Source organism: Neofelis nebulosa, chromosome 10, assembly GCF_028018385.1.
Source record: "Neofelis nebulosa isolate mNeoNeb1 chromosome 10, mNeoNeb1.pri, whole genome shotgun sequence".
NCBI classification, from domain to species: domain Eukaryota; kingdom Metazoa; phylum Chordata; class Mammalia; order Carnivora; family Felidae; genus Neofelis; species Neofelis nebulosa.
The window spans coordinates 66,086,252-66,107,340 of NC_080791.1; the positions used below are offsets into that span (position 1 = coordinate 66,086,252).

At 36.6% G+C, this 21,089-nt stretch overlaps 1 protein-coding gene across 1 annotated transcript in view; it reads left to right on the plus strand.

Annotated features, from left to right (window-relative positions):
* The first annotated feature begins 1,224 nt into the window (after positions 1 to 1,224).
* IPO7 (importin 7) overlaps positions 1,225 to 21,089 on the plus strand; it is a 47,470-nt gene continuing 27,605 nt past the window's right edge. The window contains exons 1-4 of the mRNA XM_058688192.1: positions 1,225 to 1,458; positions 11,786 to 11,867; positions 15,785 to 15,938; positions 17,397 to 17,555. Of these exons, the coding sequence (XP_058544175.1) occupies positions 1,375 to 1,458; positions 11,786 to 11,867; positions 15,785 to 15,938; positions 17,397 to 17,555 (479 nt within the window). The 5' untranslated portion in view covers positions 1,225 to 1,374. The remainder of the gene's footprint in view (positions 1,459 to 11,785; positions 11,868 to 15,784; positions 15,939 to 17,396; positions 17,556 to 21,089) is intronic.

Sequence of the window (21,089 nt, forward strand, 5' to 3'; positions counted from 1 at the left end):
TTATAATCGAGACAGTTATGAAAGGAAATTACTCAAAATATCACCATCCTAGAAAATAAAGTAACTTCATTTGCCAGCTTTATTTCCCAAGTGTTTGTCCATGTTACAAAGCCATATCCTCACATAACTGTTTCTGTGTTGTTACAAGGTATATTATGTATATATGTATGTATATATATATATATATATATATATACATACATATATTTTTTTAATTTTTGTTTTCAACGTTTATTTATTTTTGAGAAAGAGAGAGACAGACTGTGAGCAGGAGAGGGACAGAGAGAGAGTTGGAGACACAGAACCCCAAGCAGGCTCCAGACTCTGAGCTGTCAGCACAGACCCTGATGCAGGAATCCACCAACTGTAAGCCAAAGTGGACCGCTTAACCAACTGAGCCACCCAGGCGCCCCAAAGTATATGATATTTGTAATTTTTAATGCCTGTGAAATATTTAACTGACTGAATTCTTTTAATTTGCTTAACAATTCCTATATCACTCGACATTTCTCTTGAAAGGCAGAGCGATTCAGTAAAGAGAATGAAATCTTTTAAAACAGAAACATCCTAGGTTTGAAATCCTGGGTGAACTTCTTACTACCTAAGTGACCTTGGGCATGTTATTTAACTTTTCTGAAACTGTTGCTTTAACTGTTTTAAAGAAGGTAGTGTTCCAATAGGGATTATGCTCTTATTCTGCATTTACAGTTGATTTATAGAAAGTTCCTACCAAAATTTGGATACTCAATAAAAACCATATTTTTAATATTTGGTAATCATAAATATGTAATGTTATAATATCTTTTACACATAAATCAGATTTAATCTTTTGTGTTATTTCCTTAAGATAAAGTCTCATTAATGGGAATAGTTGGGGCAAAGATTATGAATACTTTTATGGCATCTAGAAACACATCTCAAACTGCTTTTCAAAAGATTACCTTCAATCACAAAGCTACTAGCAATGGATTGCATCATACATTGCGTTAGATTCACCTCACAATCACCAGAGGTATATTATTATGGGAAATCCTTGGGTTTGTTTTAATTTTTTTTACTGTGGAGTTTGAACATTTTCCCTTTTTGAAAAGCAAGAGTTGCCTGTAGGAGCAACAGTTCAGGGCCACGTGGGATGTGGAAAGCTCACGCGGACTACGTCTCCCAAGGTGCCCCGCGGGCGCGCCGACAGGAAGTGGCTGGAGCATCTCCCGCCTCCACGCCGAGGCGAAGAGGTTCTATCCGGGGCCTTGGCGCTTCTCTTTCCTTTCGCGCCGGTTGCCGCTGCGGAGCGCGGCAGGTCCATGTGCGCAGTGAGCGGCGCTATTCCTGGCCCAGTAGCACCCGAGCTCCGGGTTTGACCGAGTCCGCGCTGCGATGGACCCCAACACCATTATCGAGGCCCTGCGGGGCACCATGGACCCAGCCCTGCGTGAGGCCGCGGAGCGCCAGCTCAATGAAGTAAGGACGCCGGGCGGGCGGTGGACTGTGGCAGGCCGAGCCCTCCGGGCCTGGCCAGAAGCGCGGACGGCGTCGCTGAGGGGCCCAACTGGAGGGGTGGGGCGGGAACCTAACTGCGAGTGCCGCGCCGGGGCGCCTCAGACTGCTGCGGTGGTGGCGGCGGCTAAGGCAGCCTTTGCGTCGGATCCTGAGCTGGGCCTCTGGCTGCGGTCAAGGCATGAGGAGCCGGCTGAGGCGAGGCGGGCGTGACGGGCTGGACACATGGCTGGCTCGGGTGGCCGGCCGCCCTCTGGCTCATACCCAGCTCGTTCCTCGCGCCCAGGAGGGGGCGAAACTCGCTGAAAGGTTTTTCAGACGTTTCCGGGAGCAGTCTCTCTGGCGTCGGGTTTGGAGGGGCTCCTGGGAATGCAGAAGCTGGTCCTTTGGGGGCTGCGCCTGTCATCCTGTCACTTAAGTGGGCTGATCGGTGATCGGCACAACTTTCTTCTCTGCTCTGCGACTGAGCTGTTAGGGAAAGCTTTCAGAGGCAAGCCCCCGCCTCTTTGGCAGGGCGAGGGTAGTGCTGGATACCAGTCTGATTCACTGCTCTTTTACTCTAATAATGCCTCAGTCGGGGAGGCAGGACAATGTAGTAGAAAGTCAGGTGAAGTGCACCCTTCTAGGTAGAGCTGAACCACTAATTTTCTTGACTGACCTTGGGCAAGTCGCTTAAGCTTTTAATGCTGAGTATCTCCCATTCATAACATCAGGCCACAGGGTTGCTGTGACGGTCAAGTGAGACAATGTAAGGCCGAGTGCCTTGAAATGTGCCAAGCTCCATATCAACTCGCTCATGACTGGTTCCTTTTTTCCTCCGTATTTTCGAGGGACCACCCTTTGGAAAACAGCTTTAATATGTGGGCATACTATTGTACTACCTTAAGTTTCATTATTTCTAAATCAATGCAAGTTTTTATATTTTAGTGAGTATTTTAAAGGCTTCTTAAAAGGACCCCTGTAATTCCTATGCCAGTTAATAATTGTCTTTTGGTATACTACTGAGTGCAAGCTTTAGTGAAGTTCAGTGTACATTTATTTTTAAACGGAAAAAGAAGTCCCTTTTTAAAGTAGAAATTCAGTTATTTTATGCTTCTCTTAACTGGTAAGTAACTCATTTAAAAACATTACTTACTATTGACTTTGCAGAAGCCACAGGAGCATTCCTAACAGGACAGCATCAGTGTACAATGCTATGTCAGAGACCTCTGCCCTCAAGGAACTTGTGTTTTAAGAAGACCACCCACAGAGTTTAGACAAATTAAGTGTAAAATTATTTCAAAATAAAAAAGTTAAATCTTTTTTTTTTTTTAATGTTTATGTATTTTGAGAGAGAGAGAGAGAGAGAGAGCATGTGAGCAGGGGAAGGGCAGAGAAAGAGGGAGCCAGCACAGAGGGAGCCACACATATGGTGAGATCATGACCTGAGCGGAAATCAATAGTTGGTTGCTTAACTGACTGAGCCACCCAGGCACCCCTAAAAAAGCTAACTCTTATGTATATAAATGAGACCATCATTAGATCATACCAAGAGTGATGCTCAAGTTTTTGTTTTTTTTTTAAAGATGTTTTTAAGTATTCTCTCCACTCAAGGTGGTCCTTCAACCCACAACCCTGAGATCAAGAGTCCCGTACTTCACCCACTGAACCAGTCATGCCCCAGTGCTCAAATTTTTAGGCTCAAAGTCACCTTGGGAGGAGCTTAGATTTCTTTTGGATATAAAATAATGCACTGAAACAAATTCCCATATTGAACCATTATGAAACTATGGAGGTAGTTATGGATCACTTTTTGATTTATTTTTGTGATAGACACAGGTTAAGATTAACATTTTGTTTATGAAGTATTAATACATGTGTAAGTTTAGGCACTCTAAAAGTTCAGTCACAGTGATTTCTACTATGACTTTATTATCCTGCCAAAACATGCTGTGTGTAATTATTAATTTTAAAAATTACTATTTGAAAAAAAAAGTTGATTCCCTAATAGAAAAATTTGAAATTCATTCATTCTTCAAGCAGTTATTAAATGTCTGGTTATATATGATGACATTTTGTAATTGAGACCTAGGATAAATATTTCACAATCTGATTTTTGGAAGATGAATAATCAAAATAGTATTCATAGCATTTTTTACTTAACTGTTAAGCTTCTGTTAGAGTTTTGGAATACTTTGGAGTAGTGAACACTGCTTTTCTGTGAAAGAAAATTTGGTGTCTAGCCTGTATTTCTGTAATTGTTAGCTGTTCACATTTTGCAAATTTCTTTCAATTATCACACCTCAATTTTAGTAAGTTTCCTAAGGTAACTTTTCTTTTAATTAGAATATTCTCATCTCTAGTCTTCATTCCACTTTAATGAAGTGTTCCCATTTTAATACTTTCTTGCTTTGACTTTTTTTGTGGCAGAACCTTAATTTAGGAAATAGATTCCAGATAAGTCTTGAAGAAGCTTGACTGTAGCAAGAATGAGGAAGTAACATTTTATTTCCATCAGGCTTTTCTTGATTTTGGATAAGACAGGATGAAGCAATCATTCCATACTGGTTTTTGTTTTTTTCAGCAAGTTATATTTTGGTTCATTTTCGTTAAAAGAAAAAGATTGACATTTGAGTGAATCTTTTCAGCTAAGCGAAGTAATCACGAACTGTAAAAATTCTAAATGTTATCAAAGTATTAATAGTGCAGATAAAACAAAAACAAAGTGCTCTTGCCTCGCAGTGATTACATTTAACTGTTTCATCTGTGTGGAACCTCTTTTACTCAGTTATCTCTTATGCTTGTTTCCTTACTTCCCTCTATCATTGTTCAGCTGTCTCCATATCACTAAGGAGTTCCCCTGGCTATGACACCCCAGACACACTATACCTCCCTTAGTTTATTTTTCTCTGTAACACTGGTTTGTCATACATATTTTACTTATTCTCGTCAGTATAATTTTCAAGTTTAATGAGGTGAGGAATTTTTGTCTTTTGTCACTGCAATTCTTTGATTTGTTAGTGTTAGGCTTTACTGACTTTATTATGACAGATAACAAACAGTAAGACTTTAGCTGTTATACCATCTCTCATTAGAGAATTTTTAGAGTATTTATATGTTTTTTATATTTCATATAGATAAAATTAAGAAATTTCCATGAGACTGCTGGAGACCACAGTAAGGAGACTGTTTTTTGGCAGATATTTTCAAGACACATTTTAGTATTCACCACTGATTTACACTGTAGCATGGCATGAATTTTGATCCTTTTTTTTTTTTTTTTTTATTGCTGTTATAATTTTGGACTACATTATCATGTCTCAATTTGAAATTTCTTCATGTAACAAACTTTGCCTCAAAGACTGGAGGAAACCATTAAAAAGTACAAGCATTCTTGGAAATATAATTGAAAACCTCCTTAGTTATTTGATTTTTTTTTTTTTTTAAACGATGAAGCATTCTGCACTAATTGGAGGATCTTAGGAAAGTTATTTAACTTCTAAGCATCATTTTCCTTATGTACAAAATAAAAGTAGTAATAGTGTGTATATCACTGTGTCATGTGAGTTGATGCATGTAAAAAATTCAGCAAAGTGCTTGGAACCTGCTAAGTTCTCTCCAGGTTATTTGAACCACTGCATCAGTGCCAATTGATTAACCACTCTACCACACTATACATTTTATTTCTTGTCTCAGTCTAACTATAGTAGTTTCATATTTTAGTGGAAAATGGAGAAAGAATACAAGTACTTATTTGGACACTGAGATTGTTAGTAGATAGCATTATTGTATCATGAAAATTGGCACAATTATAAGCACAGTGCCTGACACTCAGTGGGCTCTCAGTAAATATTTTGTTGTATGCATGGAGAAATAAGAACTTGAATAATAGCCAGAAATGTCTTTTAATCTTTAAAGTAGATTTGTGTACAGGAAACTCATTTGACATGTAAATTATATACTTTGAGATTAATTGACTTCTATAGATCTAGAAGTACAGTTCTAAAAAATTTTAGGAAATTAAAATATGTGACATTTGGTATTTGTTCATTCAACATTAATTGTTATGTTTCCAGAGACTCCTACTTCCTACTCTTGCTCTCACTCAGAAAAACTTGTTTCTTCCTTTATAAGATAAAGTTAAGACATCTGTGAAGGTTTTTGGCAGATTATTATAATAGACAACAGTCTCTGCAGTTCTTCCTGCTTTAGCTGCCAGTGTTGTTCAGTGGAAACCTTTCCATACAAACCTTTGCTCATGCTACTCATTCCTCCTATTAAGCTCTTATAACCTAAAAATGAAAGTTTTCCTGTTCACAAATCTCATCAATACCATCTTAAATGCCATCTTTTCCTACTCTGACCTTCTGTGGTACTTTGTAAACTCAAAACTCACCTTTTTAATACCTAGTTGTATATATTCTTAAATTTTAACTATTTTAATTTTATTTGAACTAGATGGTTGCTGTCTTTTCTACTCTAAAAGTGCATTGACTTTGAACTTAATCTCCAATGAGAATAAAATCTGTAGATGAAGATTTTTTTTTTTAAATCTTCAGAGTATTAGCTGAGCATAGACGTTCAACAAATAATTGCTTCTGTTATTTTTAAAATATTTGGAAGAGGGCCACCTGAGTGGCTTAGTCGGTTAAGCATCCGATTTTTCGTTTCAGATCAGGTCATGATCGCATGGTTGTGGGATCCAGCCTTCCTTGGGCTCTGCACTGACAGGGTGGAGCCTGCTCAGGAATCTCTCTCTCTACACCTCTCCTGCTGTCTGTCCGTCACTTGCGCGCGTGCTCTCTCTCTCTCTCTCTCTCTCTCTGTCAAAATAAATAAACTGTAAAAATATTTGAGGGGCACCTGGGTGGCTCAGTTGGTTGTGTTAGACTTTGGCTCAGGTTATGAGTTCCAGCCCCACATTGGGGCTCTGTGTTGCCAGTGCTGAGCCTGTTTGGGATTCTCTTTCTCCTGCTCTCTGGCCTCCCCCTCATGCTTTCTCTCAAAATAAATAAACTTAAAAAAAATTTGAGTGACTATCATGTGGCAAATCCTATCTTTAATGCTGGAGGTCTGATACCATACATAAGACAAAGTCCTCACTCTCATGAAGTTTACATTTGAACTTAAGTTTTAAATGTAATGTCAGGAAAATTTTTTTGAAACGTTTATTTAGGATGACAGCTTCCAGTCTGGTGTATTTAATAGCAAATGTCTTTGTGGTAGGTACTGAGTTAAGTAGATGGAAAGATTCTTGATTCCTACCTTTCTGGCGTTTCATAGTCAACACGGCCCTCATAACACATGTGGTTGGACTTACAGTAGAGCTATGTGTAAGTTTTGGATAAAGATACTTTTAAATCTGACTTTAGTTAAGGCAGATAGAATCTAAGTATCAGTATCCCTTCCCCTCTTACACTTGCAGCAAGAAAAACTGCCATAAGTAGAATTAGAAAGCTTACCTAGGAGCATTTTAAACCTTCAGTTCCTAAGCTTAATGTGCTATAAGATGGTCATGTGATAGACATGCTGTTTCTCACATTCGTTATGTGAAAAAGTAAGTGGACTTAGCTTTGATATGTTTCTTGATATTTTGTGTTTATCTTTTAAATACATAAACTACCTGAGTCACTTCTAGGGTTTTCACAGATGATTACAATTACTAGTGTAAGTGATAAATTTTTATTTATAAATGGTGAATTTGATTGTTTAATTAAAGGACTTTTGAAATGTTCAATTAATGAAAATCTTAGATCTGGAAAAGTGCAAAATGATGGCATGTTTATAGGACAATTTGGCATGTCTAGAAATTCAGCAAAGTACTTATGAGAATAAAATATGTGTTTTTGGAAGACAGAATTGTCTGTACTCTGAGCAGGTAAAATTCCTTAATTAGGAATATCTCTAAGTAGATACTCTTCTGAATTTGGGAGAGGGAAAGTCTGGATACTTTGGCTGTTAGATAGGAAGTTATTCAGTGACACAGCATGTTAAAGATCTGAAAGAAAGATATTGCCATATTAATGTTTATAAGAAAAATTTCTTTTTCAGATAGAGTAGATGCATATATTATTTTACTTAATGTTTGCTTCTATCAGTGGCACATTAATGATATTTGATTTAAAGTGGGTTTTTTTTTCTTTTGGTTACTAAGTCCTTTATAATTAAGTTTTTTAAAACTCCTTAGTGGGAAAGCATTTATGTAGTACCGCTATTTAATGAAAGGCTGGAAGACTTAGTGAAGAGCCTCAGGCTGGTCCTGATTCTATCACTATGATGATGTAACCTCACTATGCCTAATATTTCAGGTAGATAAAATCGGGATATTTGTCAAATTCTCTAGTAAAACAGAAAAGTTAGAAATCCCTTTGCTCTTGAAATTATCTGGCTGTATTCATTTATGTATTCTGATGTCACAGTGCCCTTATGCCCATCTTTTTCCTTATAAATAGTGTTAAGTACAGTAGCTAATTGAAGGTCTTTCAGATTGCATTCCACTGGAGAGAAATAATAAAAAGTTACCTCTTAAAGAGTTAGCTTTAAAAGATATTGACATTAGGTAATTACATTGGAAAATGTAGGTCTAGAGGGGAAACTGATATTGGAGAAAACATGGCTTAAATTTTAAGTTGGGTTTGAGGAGCTGGTAAATATCAGAGGGAAAATGTGTAGCAGGCAATAGGGAATGTGGAATTGAAGGTTAGGAGAGAAAGCAACAATGGAAAGGAGACTTTTCTTGGTGAATTGAGAGGGAGGGAGTGTCATCTGGAGGTGTAGGGTGGACTGGAGGGCTTCACTTTTGGCCATTCCTATTTTTGGAACTTTGAGAAACAGAAAAAAGGAGACTGGAGAATTGTATATAAAAGGAGGAAGCCAAGAAAAGGAGTTTTAAGTAAGAAGGTTGGTTGTGGGTAATTTCGTTTCCTTTTTACTTCAATGATTAGTTTTTCTACGAGTCAACACGAATTACTTATGTATTAAGTAAAAAGCTATTAGAAAAAGAAAGGGTTGTTATTTTTAAATGAGGGAGGTTAAAGCAAAATGTAGACTTTTTTGATGGAAAAAGCTTTTAAAATATTGGTAACCTTACAGAAAACAATTTTCTGAATACAGAGTTAGTGAGTAGAAAGCTAGTAAGGGGGTGGGGATAAGATTGTAGGTTAAAGGGTCTGGCGAAATTTGTTTATGTGGGTATGTGTAATCATTTTTTCCTTTTGTAAAGTTAGACTTACTTAGGGAGGTGGGGGAAGCTGCCCCTAGAGTAGAAGTTTTTCAGGCCTATTATTACCTGTTATAATAATAGCTTTCCACCTGTGATGTTTTATATTCATTTATCCTAGAATTAAATCCTTGATACTGCTTCAAGACCTTATTATCTTCCTTATCTGGTTGTATAAAAATTTCAAAAAAAGTTCACACTTAACTAGATCTTGATGTCACAATTTATTCATTTTCGTCTTTCATTATTGTCTTTCATTCTCCTAATAATCTCTTGAATATAACCCATACTTCTTTTCTTTTTAAAAATCCCACCCCAATCTCATCTATATGGTAAGTCCTTTTGGACCTAACTCAAAATTTTACTTCGAAATAGAATTAATACCCCAACCTACCTTGTAGCGATCTTTTATCTCTGTAGTGTCTGACACATCGTAAGTACCAATAGGTGGAGTGGAGTTAAAGGAAATGGAATTCAGGTTGTGGCTTTTGAAAAATTTTGATGAAATGGGTTTAAGGGTGAATGTTGAATTGTCTGGGTTGATGACAATGAGAAGGTAAGAAGTTGTCTTGAAAGGTAATTTTGTGTTGTGGTTAGCAGCTTTTAAACTTTAGTATTAGCCGTTGTAGCTCTACCTAATGATGTATGATGACCCATTTGTTGCTTCAGTTCTTCTGGTTCTCTGATTGCTGGAAACGAGAAGCTTGAAGAAGGGCCTATAATTAGTGTCAGCATCTCTAACTCATACTCTAAAAGATTTATTGTAGCATCTTGAGGCCCATATCAATGTTTGCCAAACTGTTGAGAGTGATAACATAATTACTCAGATTTTATTATTTTTTTTTAAGTTTATTTTGAGAGAGAGAGAGAGAGAGAGCGAGAGAGCGCGCGCACACGCATACCCAAGAGGGGGGAGGGAGAATTCCAGGCTGGCTCAATATCAGCTCAGTGCGCAATTTGGGGCTCAAACTCAACAAACTGTGAGATTGTGATCTGAGCTGAAGTCAAATGCTTAACCAATTGAACCACCCATGTACCCCAATTACTCAGATTTTAAAAGGTTTTTGTGATGAAGAATGAGGCTAGTGATTAAAAGGAGGTTTTCCTGTTTGAACAGTTAAAATGTATCTTTATTTGATCTCTGTTTTACAGTTGTACCAATCCATGGTCTTTTTTTCCTTCATTTTTAAACTTTATTGAGGTATAATTTACATGCCATAAAATACAACTGTTTTAGGTGAAACTCAGTGATTTTTATTTTTAGTAGATTTAGCAAGTTGTACAACTGTCACCACAATCTAGTTTTGGAATATTTTTGTTTTCTCAGTAAACTCCCTCCTTCCAGTTTAATCTTGTATCCCAGGTCTAGGTAATTGCTAATCTACTTTTGCTCTGGATTTTCTTGAGAATGTCATGTCTGATATTTAGTATTACTTTATGTCTATTTGTTACCTTCTTTGGGAGGATACAAGGCATTAGGGATTTCAGCTGGATGGAAATTTGTGCGGGGCAGGTATATAAATATAAATGTCCCAGGTTGAGTTTGCTTGTGCTGTTTCTGCTGTCAGAAACATCCTTTTTTTTCTTACCACGTGGTCTAGCTCAGTTGTCTGAAAGGAACACTTTTTTTCCTCACTTGCACTTTTGAGATATGTGCTTGTGTTTCTGAAGGCAAAGTAACTTAAAGAGTAATAAAATAAGCACTTATTTTCATAGTTCAGTTTTTTTTATAACTTGAATTCAACCACTTAAAGTATCCAATTCAGTTGTTTTTAGTATATTCAGAATTATGCAACCATCACCACAAACTTTAGAACATGTTCATCACCCCAAAAAGAAACTCTGTGCCTGTTAGCAGTCACTCTCCATCTCCCTCTCTGCCCCCTGCCAACTCCCAGTCCTGGAGTATTGGCATCTTTCACACAATATATTTTTAAGGTTCACATATGTTGTAGCATGTATCAGTACTTCATTTTTTTTTACTACCAAATATTTAATCATTATGTATGGATAAGCCACATTTTGCTTGTCTATTCATCAGTTGGTAGACATGGGTTGTTTCCACTTGAGGGCATTATAAATAATGCTGCTGTTAATGTTCAGGTAAAGGTAGTCTTGCCTTTTTTGTTGTTTTGGCTTTTTTTAGAGAAAGAGAGAGAGAAAGGGAGAGTGGGTGCGTGGGTGAAGGGCAGAGGGAAAGAGAAAATCTTAAGCAGGCTCCATGCAAGGCATGGAGCCAGATCCCACGACACTAGGATCATGACCTGAGCTGCAATCAAGAATCGGACACTTAAACGACTGAGCCGTCCAGGTTCCCCCAGTTCTTTTTTAGAAAACCAGAAACAAATATGACAACTTTAGGAGTCTTTAACTTTTTAGTACTGTTAATGAAAGTGACCAGGGTCCATAGTATAAACTGGAAAATAGAAAATGTGTGAAGAATAGCTTCTTTATAATCCTACCACCCAAGATACAACTATAGTAGCATTTTGGATATATTTCATTATTTTCTGTGTATGTTGCACTGGAATCTCATATAAGTGTATTAAATAATCCTATAGTTTGTATACTACTTTTATCATATGTTCAAAGCTATTGATTTTTAACTTTGTATTTAAATGTAACATGCATACAGAATAGTCATAAAGGTACAGTTGATTAATTTTCACAAACTGAACACACTATGTAAAATAGCCATATTCAGAAATAAAACATTATTAGCCCCTTGTAAACCACTTTCCAGGCTGTTAATTTTTACTGACTTCGTTTGTGTGTAGCCACTTAGTAGAACATCTCTACTGAGAAATTATTACTGAATTGGGGAAATAGACATTACCGAGGATATGGTTTTTGAGCTGTTGGTGCCAGTGTAGGTTAAGAATGCTAGTTGGGATAAACGGGAAGGCAAATACAAACATCCAAAATATTTTAGGAGTTAGGTTATTAAATTTTTCTTTTAGTTCATAGTTGGCGAGTGATGGGAAATAAGGCTGGGACCAACTTCCAGGTGGGTAACCTTTTGTGCCAAACAGTGGAATAAAGTACTGAGAATATTTATTTGCAGAAATTTAAAACCTGTTTTTTTGTTTGTAGGCACACAAGTCTCTGAATTTTGTTTCAACACTGCTTCAGATTACTATGTCGGAACAACTGGATTTACCTGTGAGACAGGCAGGCAAGTTACTAAATTATTTTCTTGGGTTTATGTAAGTCATTTATTTAAAAGGTTCATAGTTGAATAGCAGAGGTATGTTGGGATGGCCCTTCATTGATTTTCTTCCCTGAAACTTGGTTTGCCCTCTTGTGTTTACTACAAACAGCTAGTGCCTCGATATTTGGTGGCAGAAAAAAATGTGATATTTCCTTGAATTAAAAGAGAAGCTAAAAAGAGAAATTGATAAGGTTTATTAAAAGATTGTTTATTCCCTGTTTATTTGCCCAGTGGATGCTTCTAAGATACAAACCTCTTTGTTTATCAGTTGTTCCTTTAATTTTTGCCTTTATTGTTTAAATCATTTAAAAAAAATACTACAGTAGCCCTCACTTATCCATGCTGGATACATTTTAAGACTCTCAGTAATTGCCTAAAACTGTGTATAGTACCAAATGCTATATATACTACATTTATTTTTATACATACATGCTTATTGATAAAGTTTAATTTGTACATTAGGCGAGTAAGAGATTAGTTACAGTAACTAATAAAAATTAGAGCAATTATAACAATATACTGTAATAAGAGGTATGTGAATGTGGTCTCTCTCAAAATACCTTCTTTTCCTGTACTTACCCTTGTGATGGTGTGAGAAGATAAAGTGCCTGTGCAATGAGATGTGGTGTGGTAGATGATGTAGGCATTTTGACATGATGCTAGGCTACTGTTGGCCTTCTGGTAATACGTCAGAAAAGATCATCTCATCTGCTTCCTGACTGTGGGTGACCGCGGATAACTGAAACCACAGAAAGTGAAACTGCAGAAGTGGGGGGGACTACTGTATTTCTTAGTTCCAGTTTCAACAAGATATTGAGCAATTCTCTCAGTACCAAATAGTGTGTGAAAATGTGGTACACTACTTCTGATATTAGCTGTTAGTATGCAAAATAATGGAATTCCCATCTTTAGGGTCCTGTTACTAAATTTATTTGCAGATGTATTAATTTTGTTATAGGAAATATAAAGTACTAATAATTGCACCATTCTAGGAAAACCAGTTATATTCTGGTATTATTTCTTGCTGCTCTCTTTCCCTACATCAATTTCGTTAAATTTTTTTTTGCTTCATTTAATGTATAGTAATCATTTCCCTTTTCTTCACATAGTGTTAGTTTTAAAACTTATATTTCAGTGGCTACATAATTTACCATAATGTGCCATAGGCAGTGAACCATTTCTCAATTGTTAGCATTTAATCTTAGATTTGTTTCATTAACAATTGTATTCCCAGTACCTAAAATACTGCCTGATACACCAAAAGTAATTAAAAAATAAATGAATGCCTATAAGTTTATTATTTTTTACAATATTGGTATACAAGTAGCACAATAATAGAATATTTTTTATGTTTATAAAATATAGTGATTTCACTGGACCCTGGTCAGATATAAATCTTTATTTTAACTGTCCTTTTTTACCAGTGAAGTTGGCATTTTTCCATTTGGTTATTCTTTTAAATAAGAATCTTTGACTTTAAAATATGAAATTTTTACTTAAGATGTTGTAAGTGGCATTTAGGGACCTTAATATTTTGAGACATGATTATGTGCATTAACAAAATTAAATTGTGCTAGAAAGTTGTTTAGTATGTACAAAACCAGAAGCAGCCAAACTGTGGAATTAGTAAAAATTTTAAAATACAATAACTACTTTAAAAGTTGCATTCTTATAATAATTGAATGATCCTGGGGCACCTGGGTGGTTCAGTCACTTAAGCATCCGACTCTTGATTTTGGCTCAGGTCATGATGTCATGGTCCTTGAGTTCGAGTCCCATGTTGGGCTACACACTGACTGTACAGAGCCTGCTTGGAATTCTCTCTCTCTCTCTGCCCCTTCTCCATGTGCACGTTCTCCTTCTCTCTCAAAATAAATAAACTTAAAAAAAAAAATTGAATGCTACTCTTTAGTATAGGGCATATGGTGATAGCAGCTGCTAGATGATAGAAATAAATACTCAGAGGCTCTATGCAGAGGACATAGGAGTGTATCAAGTCTTAATTTTAATCTTTGTTCTGTTTTGGAAGAATAAAAATTCTGGAAATAGTAGTAATCTTAAATATGTTACATATACTGAGTCCATGTTTTTTTTTTAAATTATTTATTATTATTATGTTTTTGAGTGGGGGAGAGGCTGAGAGAGAGGGAGAGAGGATCCCAAGCAGGCTCCACACTCAGCATGGAGCCCTAACTGGGGCTCAGTCTCATGATCTTGAGATCACAACCAAAATCCAGAGTCAGATGCATAACTGACTGAATCACCCAGGCTCCCTGAGTCAGTGTTCTTTATTGTAGATGTAGTTTGTCTTAAAACTTTTGTTGAAGGGTATTTTAATGTGTAGTCTTAATCTCTTTTGCAATACTAAGGGTATTTTAATGTGTAGTCTTAATCTCTTTTGCAATACTTTTAAGGTGGGATATTATTTTAATTCCCAAGATAAAGTAGAATGTAAAAATCATAGATGTATTAGTTATCCTTATTCAAATAGGTGTAAAACTCCAGGTAAGTGTTAATTACTAATCAGAGAAGAGCTGGTATTTTTTAGAATTTAGTAATTGATTAATTTTGAATAATTTCCCTTTCCTGTACATCTTATGCATTTGTGATTGAAGGTTCTCTCATGGGAAGGGGAGGACTGGATTAAAAGCACTGTTAGCAATCTAGTTCATGTTAACTAGCAATGTTCAAGATAGCAGTGTGATCGGTAACGCAAAATAGGTAATCTGTAATTTTTGAACATAGCAAATTCTCCCATAAAATAAAATGAATTTGAAGTAGTACAATTGCATATTAATGAAATGCTTAAATTTGTAGACTAGAGATTTTTATACTATAATTTTTCTATGATAAAAATAACAGCCTTTGTATGTCTTGGTCAGTTTGGGCTGCTGTAACAGAATACCATAGACTGCATGACAGAAGTTTATTCCTCACAATTCTAGAAGCTGAATAGTCTTAAGATCAAGAAGCCAGCAGATTTGGTGTCTGATGAGAACCCACTTTCTGGTTCTTAGAACCTCACATGGTGGAAGGGGAAGAACCTCTAGGGTTTCTCTTTTAAAGGCATTAATCACCTACAAAAGGCCTCACCCCTAATGCTGTCACATACCTACAAAAGGCCTCACCCTTAATGCTGTCATTTAGGGGGTTAGGATTTTGACATAAACTTGAGGGGGGCCACAAACATTCAGTCTATAGTAGTGTTACTAATTGTAGAAGCTATATTGGTTTGTGTATGTGGTTTTATCTTTAGAGGCTTCGTTTGGAAAATTGATAAGGTGAAATTAAATAGCTTTCCGACAGAAAACAGGATAAATATTAGGAATAAATGTGATGTAAAAAGTCTTTAGCAGTTTTGTTTGTACAGTGTGTTTATTTGCAGAGTTCTCTAAGGCTATATGCTTAATAATAACTTTATGGATCATAACAGTAGCTAAGAATTAAACTTGTATTTTGATTATCAACTTTTATTTTATTTATTTTTTTTTTTTTTTAAATTTTTTTTTTTCAATGTTTTTTATTTATTTTTGGGACAGAGAGAGACAGAGCATGAACAGGGGAGGTGCAGAGAGAGGGAGACACAGAATCGGAAACAGGCTCCAGGCTCCGAGCCATCAGCCCAGAGCCTGACGCGGGGCTCAAACTCACGGACCGCGAGATCGTGACCTGGCTGAAGTCGGACGCTTAACCGACTGCGCCACCCAGGCGCCCCGATTATCAACTTTTAAAATAATAGAAGGCAGTATTTTGTTTTTAAAAAAGGATAGCTTTACTGATAGTGGTTGGTCCAAAAGAAATAAATTGAGGTGTGGACACTTATAGGGGTATTCACAATGCTTTCACAGTAAATACTGTTGTCAAATTTATCTACATTTTAGGTGTTATCTATTTGAAAAATATGATAACACAGTATTGGCCTGATCGGGAAACAGCACCAGGAGATATATCTCCGTATACTATTCCAGAAGAAGATCGACATTGTATTCGAGAAAATATTGTAGAAGCTATTATCCACTCTCCTGAGCTCATCAGGTATATGTATATTTTTAAAACTTACCCATTGTTGCAGGTATATAATTTGTGGAGTTTGGGAGGGGGTCTTTCCAGAACATAAAAACCTGTCTTTTTAAAAATTTTTTTAATTTTTAATTTTAGAGAGAGAGAGAGAGAGAGAGAGCGCACAAGCAGGGAAGAGGGGCAGAGGGGGAGATAGAGAATCTCAAGCCCCTGCTTCGGGCTTGATCTCACATAACTATAAGATCATGACCTAAGCTGAAATCAAGAGTCAGGTGCTTAACTGACTGAGCCACCCAGGCGCCCCTAAAAACCTGTCATTTTTATAGCAGTAAACTTAAATGCTGTTACAGGCAAATTTCTTTTTATTTAATTTTCTTACTGTGATTTTTACACTTATAAAACCTAAAGGTTTTAAACTTCCTGTAAAACTTGTGAAACATAGTGTGATCAGGTGGACACAGGTAAAAGAAAACTTTAGAATGCTGTCATATATGTTATATTTTATAGTCTTGGTTGTTGGGTTTTTTTTTTAATTTTTTAAGTTTATTTTGAGAGAGACAGAGACATGTAAGTGAGGGAGGGGCAGAGAGATGGGGAGAGAAAAATACCAAGCCGGCTCCATGCTGCCAGCATAGAGCCCAATGTGGAGCTCAAACTCACGAAACCGCCAGATCATGACCCAAGCTGAAACCAAGAGTCGAATGCTTAACTGACTGAGCAACCCAGGTGCCCCATATTTTATAGTCTTGATATTTAAAAACTCTTATTTTTATATGATTCTGCAGAATTTTTAATGAGAATAACTATGTTCTAAATGAAACTCGTCAGTTGATGATAGGGGTGAAAAATAAAAAAATAAAATCACCTGTATTAAAAAATTTTTTTTGAGGGGGCTCCTGGGTGGCTTGGTTGGTTGGGCAGCCGGCTTTTGGCTCAGGTCATGATCTTGCAGCTCGTGAGTTTGAGCCCCGCGTCTGGCTCTGTACTGACAGCTCGGAGCCTGGAGCCTGCTTTGGATTCTGTGTCTCCCTCTGTCTCTACCCCTTCCCTGCTTGCACTCTGTCTCTCTCTGTGTCAAAGGTAAATAGACATAAAAAAAATTTTTTTTAACTAAAAAATTTTTTTTTATTTTTGAGACAGAGGCGGGGGAGAAAACAAGGGAGGGGGCAGAGAGGGGGGAGCCACAGAATCCAAAGCAGGCTTCAGGCTCTGAGCTATTAGTACAGAGCCTGATGTGGAGCTTAAACCCACAAACCACAAGATCATGATCTGGACTGAAGTCAGACGCTTAACCGACTGAACCACCCAGGGGCCCCCAAATCACCTTGTAACATTTGTTGAGTTTCTTTTAAATCAGTAGGAACAGGTAGATTTTGCTCAGTGGCTTACTTTTGTCTAAACAGCAATTTTCTTGGAGCAGAATTTTATCTAGGTAGCATTTCTTCCTCTTTATTGTTTATTTTTGACTTTCAGGGTACAGCTTACTACATGCATTCACCATATCATCAAACACGATTATCCAAGCCGCTGGACTGCCATTGTGGACAAAATTGGCTTTTATCTTCAGTCTGATAACAGTGCTTGTTGGCTAGGAATTCTTCTTTGCCTTTATCAGCTTGTGAAAAATTATGAGTAAGTGTCTCTCAATTCCTTCAGAGATTTGAGAAGTAGGAAAAGCATGGAAATTTTAAGGTAGTCTGTTTGAACATCTAAAATTACATTTGGTATATAAATATTAGTGAATTATATGTTGATTTTAATTCAGTATTTTCTTTTTGAAATAGCATTCTTATTTTAATTCTACAATTGCTTCTGTTGATTCACTAAGAAACTCCTTGTGCCCTTTTTTCTTGCTATGTTTCCCTATTCAAAAACTGAGTTATCTTTAATTCCTCAATATGGGCTCATCAATTTGTGCTGATTAAAGGCCTAAACTAAACATGAGCTTTTTTAAAATGTGAAGGGTAGCAGAGTACTTTGAGCATTAGAGCTCTTTATTTAACTTCTGGCTTTCTGTGAATTTTTTATCTTAATTTGGGGTCTTGATAAGATCCTTTAAGAAAGATATGTTGAAATTTCATATGATCATTTTTAATCATTGTATTTTGAGGGATCCTGTTTCAGTGTTTGCATATTTGAACAAATTATAGTTCATATAAGTAAGTAGTATCAGTAAGACACATTTTAGGTTAAGGGATCATTTTAGATTTGGATTTAGGGATGAGAAAAAATACATAACCTTGGAAGTTGAGGCATAGCACTAAAGGTGGTAAGCCAAATGTTGAAGGGATTATCTCTAAGTGTATAGTGAAAGTAATGAAATTTGTAGGCACTTAAAAGTTTTGATACTAGAAAATTATGAGGAAGGCATGAGGAACACTTAACACCATGATGGTGGCTTTATTTCCAGTCCTAACAGCTACACAGATGCCATTGTGAGCCCTCTAATTCTGGGGCTTGTAGTTAGCCTCCAATATAAATACCCTTTTTGGGTCCCAGCTCAAAGTAGCTGATGAACTGCTGCTTTTCTTCTGAGCAGGAGAGAAATATACCATTTACAGCATTGGTACTGGTGTTTTCTTGTGTTCCCACCAGCTACCCATCTTCCTGCTAAGGAATGTTCCAGCTGTTGCTCCAACCTCTGTCAGAGTGCCAGTTGTTGTAGTTCTGGTAAGTGAGTGATTAAAATGAGAGAGAATAACAATAATCTGCTATTGTCATTGAGGAGGTTCAAGTCTCTCCTGTCCTATAATCTTAGCAGGAGAGAGTGTGACAGGGATTTTTTTTTAATGGGAGACATAGGAGGCTGCTACAGTATTGGAATTCCAGTTCATTTTCCGCCAGTGTTGATTGTGGAGCACAAGGTGTTCACAAGGGATCTGTGTGGACTGAAGCAGTTGTAAGAAAATTCATGGAGAAATTGGAAGTTGTGGTGGTCTTCAGGAGCATAGATCCTCAGGAAATGCTTGTCAGTTGAAGGAGCACAGAAGGAGCATTTGAAGAGGAAAGCATGTCACACCATACGGAGTAGTATGAACAAAGAAAGGTACAGAGGTGGAAATGAGATACTGTCTTTAGTGGGTAGTGAGGAGACCACTAAATGGTATGGATAATTTCTGTTGAGAGGTGGGGGATAATTTTGGTCTGGTAATTGGGACCATGTTAAAGAGAGTTTTGAATGCCATGATGGAGAATTTGGATGTGATTCTTTTAGATGCTGATATACCATTGAAGATTTTTTTTGTTTGTTTTTTAAGAGAAAAGTGATGGGCTAGTACTTAGGATTTCTAGTGAGCCTGGCTCACCAGATTGTCACATTGTAGCCTTGTGGTAGTCCGCTTTTATTAGTGTCATATTTTCATGCTTTCAGGAACTTTTCAGGTCTTACGGGGTAGTGATTTGTTTCCTATCATAATTATTTTCACATACCAGTTAGTTTAGATTAGCAACTAATACCATCTAACTTCTAGTCCTCTCCTTGATATAGAGAGGGAGGTAGGAAAGAAGAATGTGTAATATGAAATGGGTAGTCAAACCCTTTTAATGTGAGTGATCATCTGGGTTGGATAAGTGGAGAGAAGCACCTAATATAGTTCTACCTTTATTGTTAAAAGGAAATTTTTTTTTAAAGGAAATATTTTCTATAATTACTGTAGTTTATATAATCAGATTGGAGAGTGCAAATGGCTTCCTTTCATAAACTTGTGGTTTTTTTGACTCAACTGTGCAGATAATGTTTTAAAATGTATGCTACATGTAATTTCTTAGCACATTAAAATAGTACTTAAAATAATGTCAGTTTATTGTTTAATAGTCTCTGTTATTAGTGAGAACATTTGTCTTGGTGTTTTTTTATTGTGAGCAATTTACTTTGGTTCTAATTTCATCCAGTAGGGAAAAAGAATCTGGCTTTTTTACCTTTACCTTTTAAAAATGTGCTCAAATATTCAATTCTTAAATACATTTTCTTCCTTCAGGAAGGCTACCAGTAGATAAAACTGGAGTCTGGTAGGGAACACCAATTTAAAGTGGGTTAGATTAATCTGAAAAGATAAATTGTGTCTTTTAGAATAATGACTTAATAACTAGTCTGTATTTTGCAGAGCTTTTCTTCCTATTCCTTAATGAAGCTGGGGTGTCTTTCCTATATTTCTAATCCATTAAGTTATTTAAAATTTTTTTCATTGAAGCATATTTGACAATTTTTTTAAGTTGAAGTATAGTTTAATTTTTTAAAAAACCAACAGACCTTTTTATTTTTTTTAATTTTTTTTTTTTTTTTAACGTTTATTTATTTTTGAGACAGAGAGAGACAGAGCGTGAACAGGGGAGGGGCAGAGAGAGAGGGAGACACAGAATCTGAAACAGGCTCCAGGCTCTGAGCTGTCAGCACAGAGCCCGACGTGGGGCTCGAACTCACAGACCGTGAGATCATGACCTGAGCCGAAGTCAGATGCTTAACCGACTGAGCCACCCAGGCACCCCACCAACAGACCTTTTTAAATAATACTGTTAAAATGCCGAGAAATCTCTATGCGGAAATTTCTCACTTAGGTCAGCAATTCTTTACCCACATCCTTGAACAAATGTGATTCCAAATTCAAGATTTTTTGGATTTTAGAAAGGTAGCAAGGTTCACATAATACATGTTAAACACTCCTTTTGAAATTGAACCATCACTCAGTAGTCAAACACATTCTTGTTTTTTTCAAACACATTATTATATCTGCTATGAAATGTGTGAATATCCACTCTAGATGGGATAAGTGAAGGTCATAAATAGCCTGTTGAGGTCAGGTTTTGTTGCCAGATAGGTTACAAAAGACCTTCCTGTTTATAGTACTTTTAGAAGTAGAATATTTTCTGCTTTATAGATGCCATTTCTGCCTTAATGGTCTTGGTATGTAAATAACAAGGATGGTAATATACAATTGATTTTATGTCAGCTGCTAATATTTAAAAGTCAAGTCATTGTAGCTCCTCATTTGTATCAGTATTCACAAATAGAGATTGCATAGTGACATGGTTAAGAGGACAGACCTTTGATCTTGACTGATGAGGTTTATACCTCGATGAGTCTACAGGGAAGGATACTTCTTTGTGCCCCAGTTTCCTCAAACCATGGAAGTAAGGATGCTAATGGAGCTTTGAAGATTATCGGCTTCA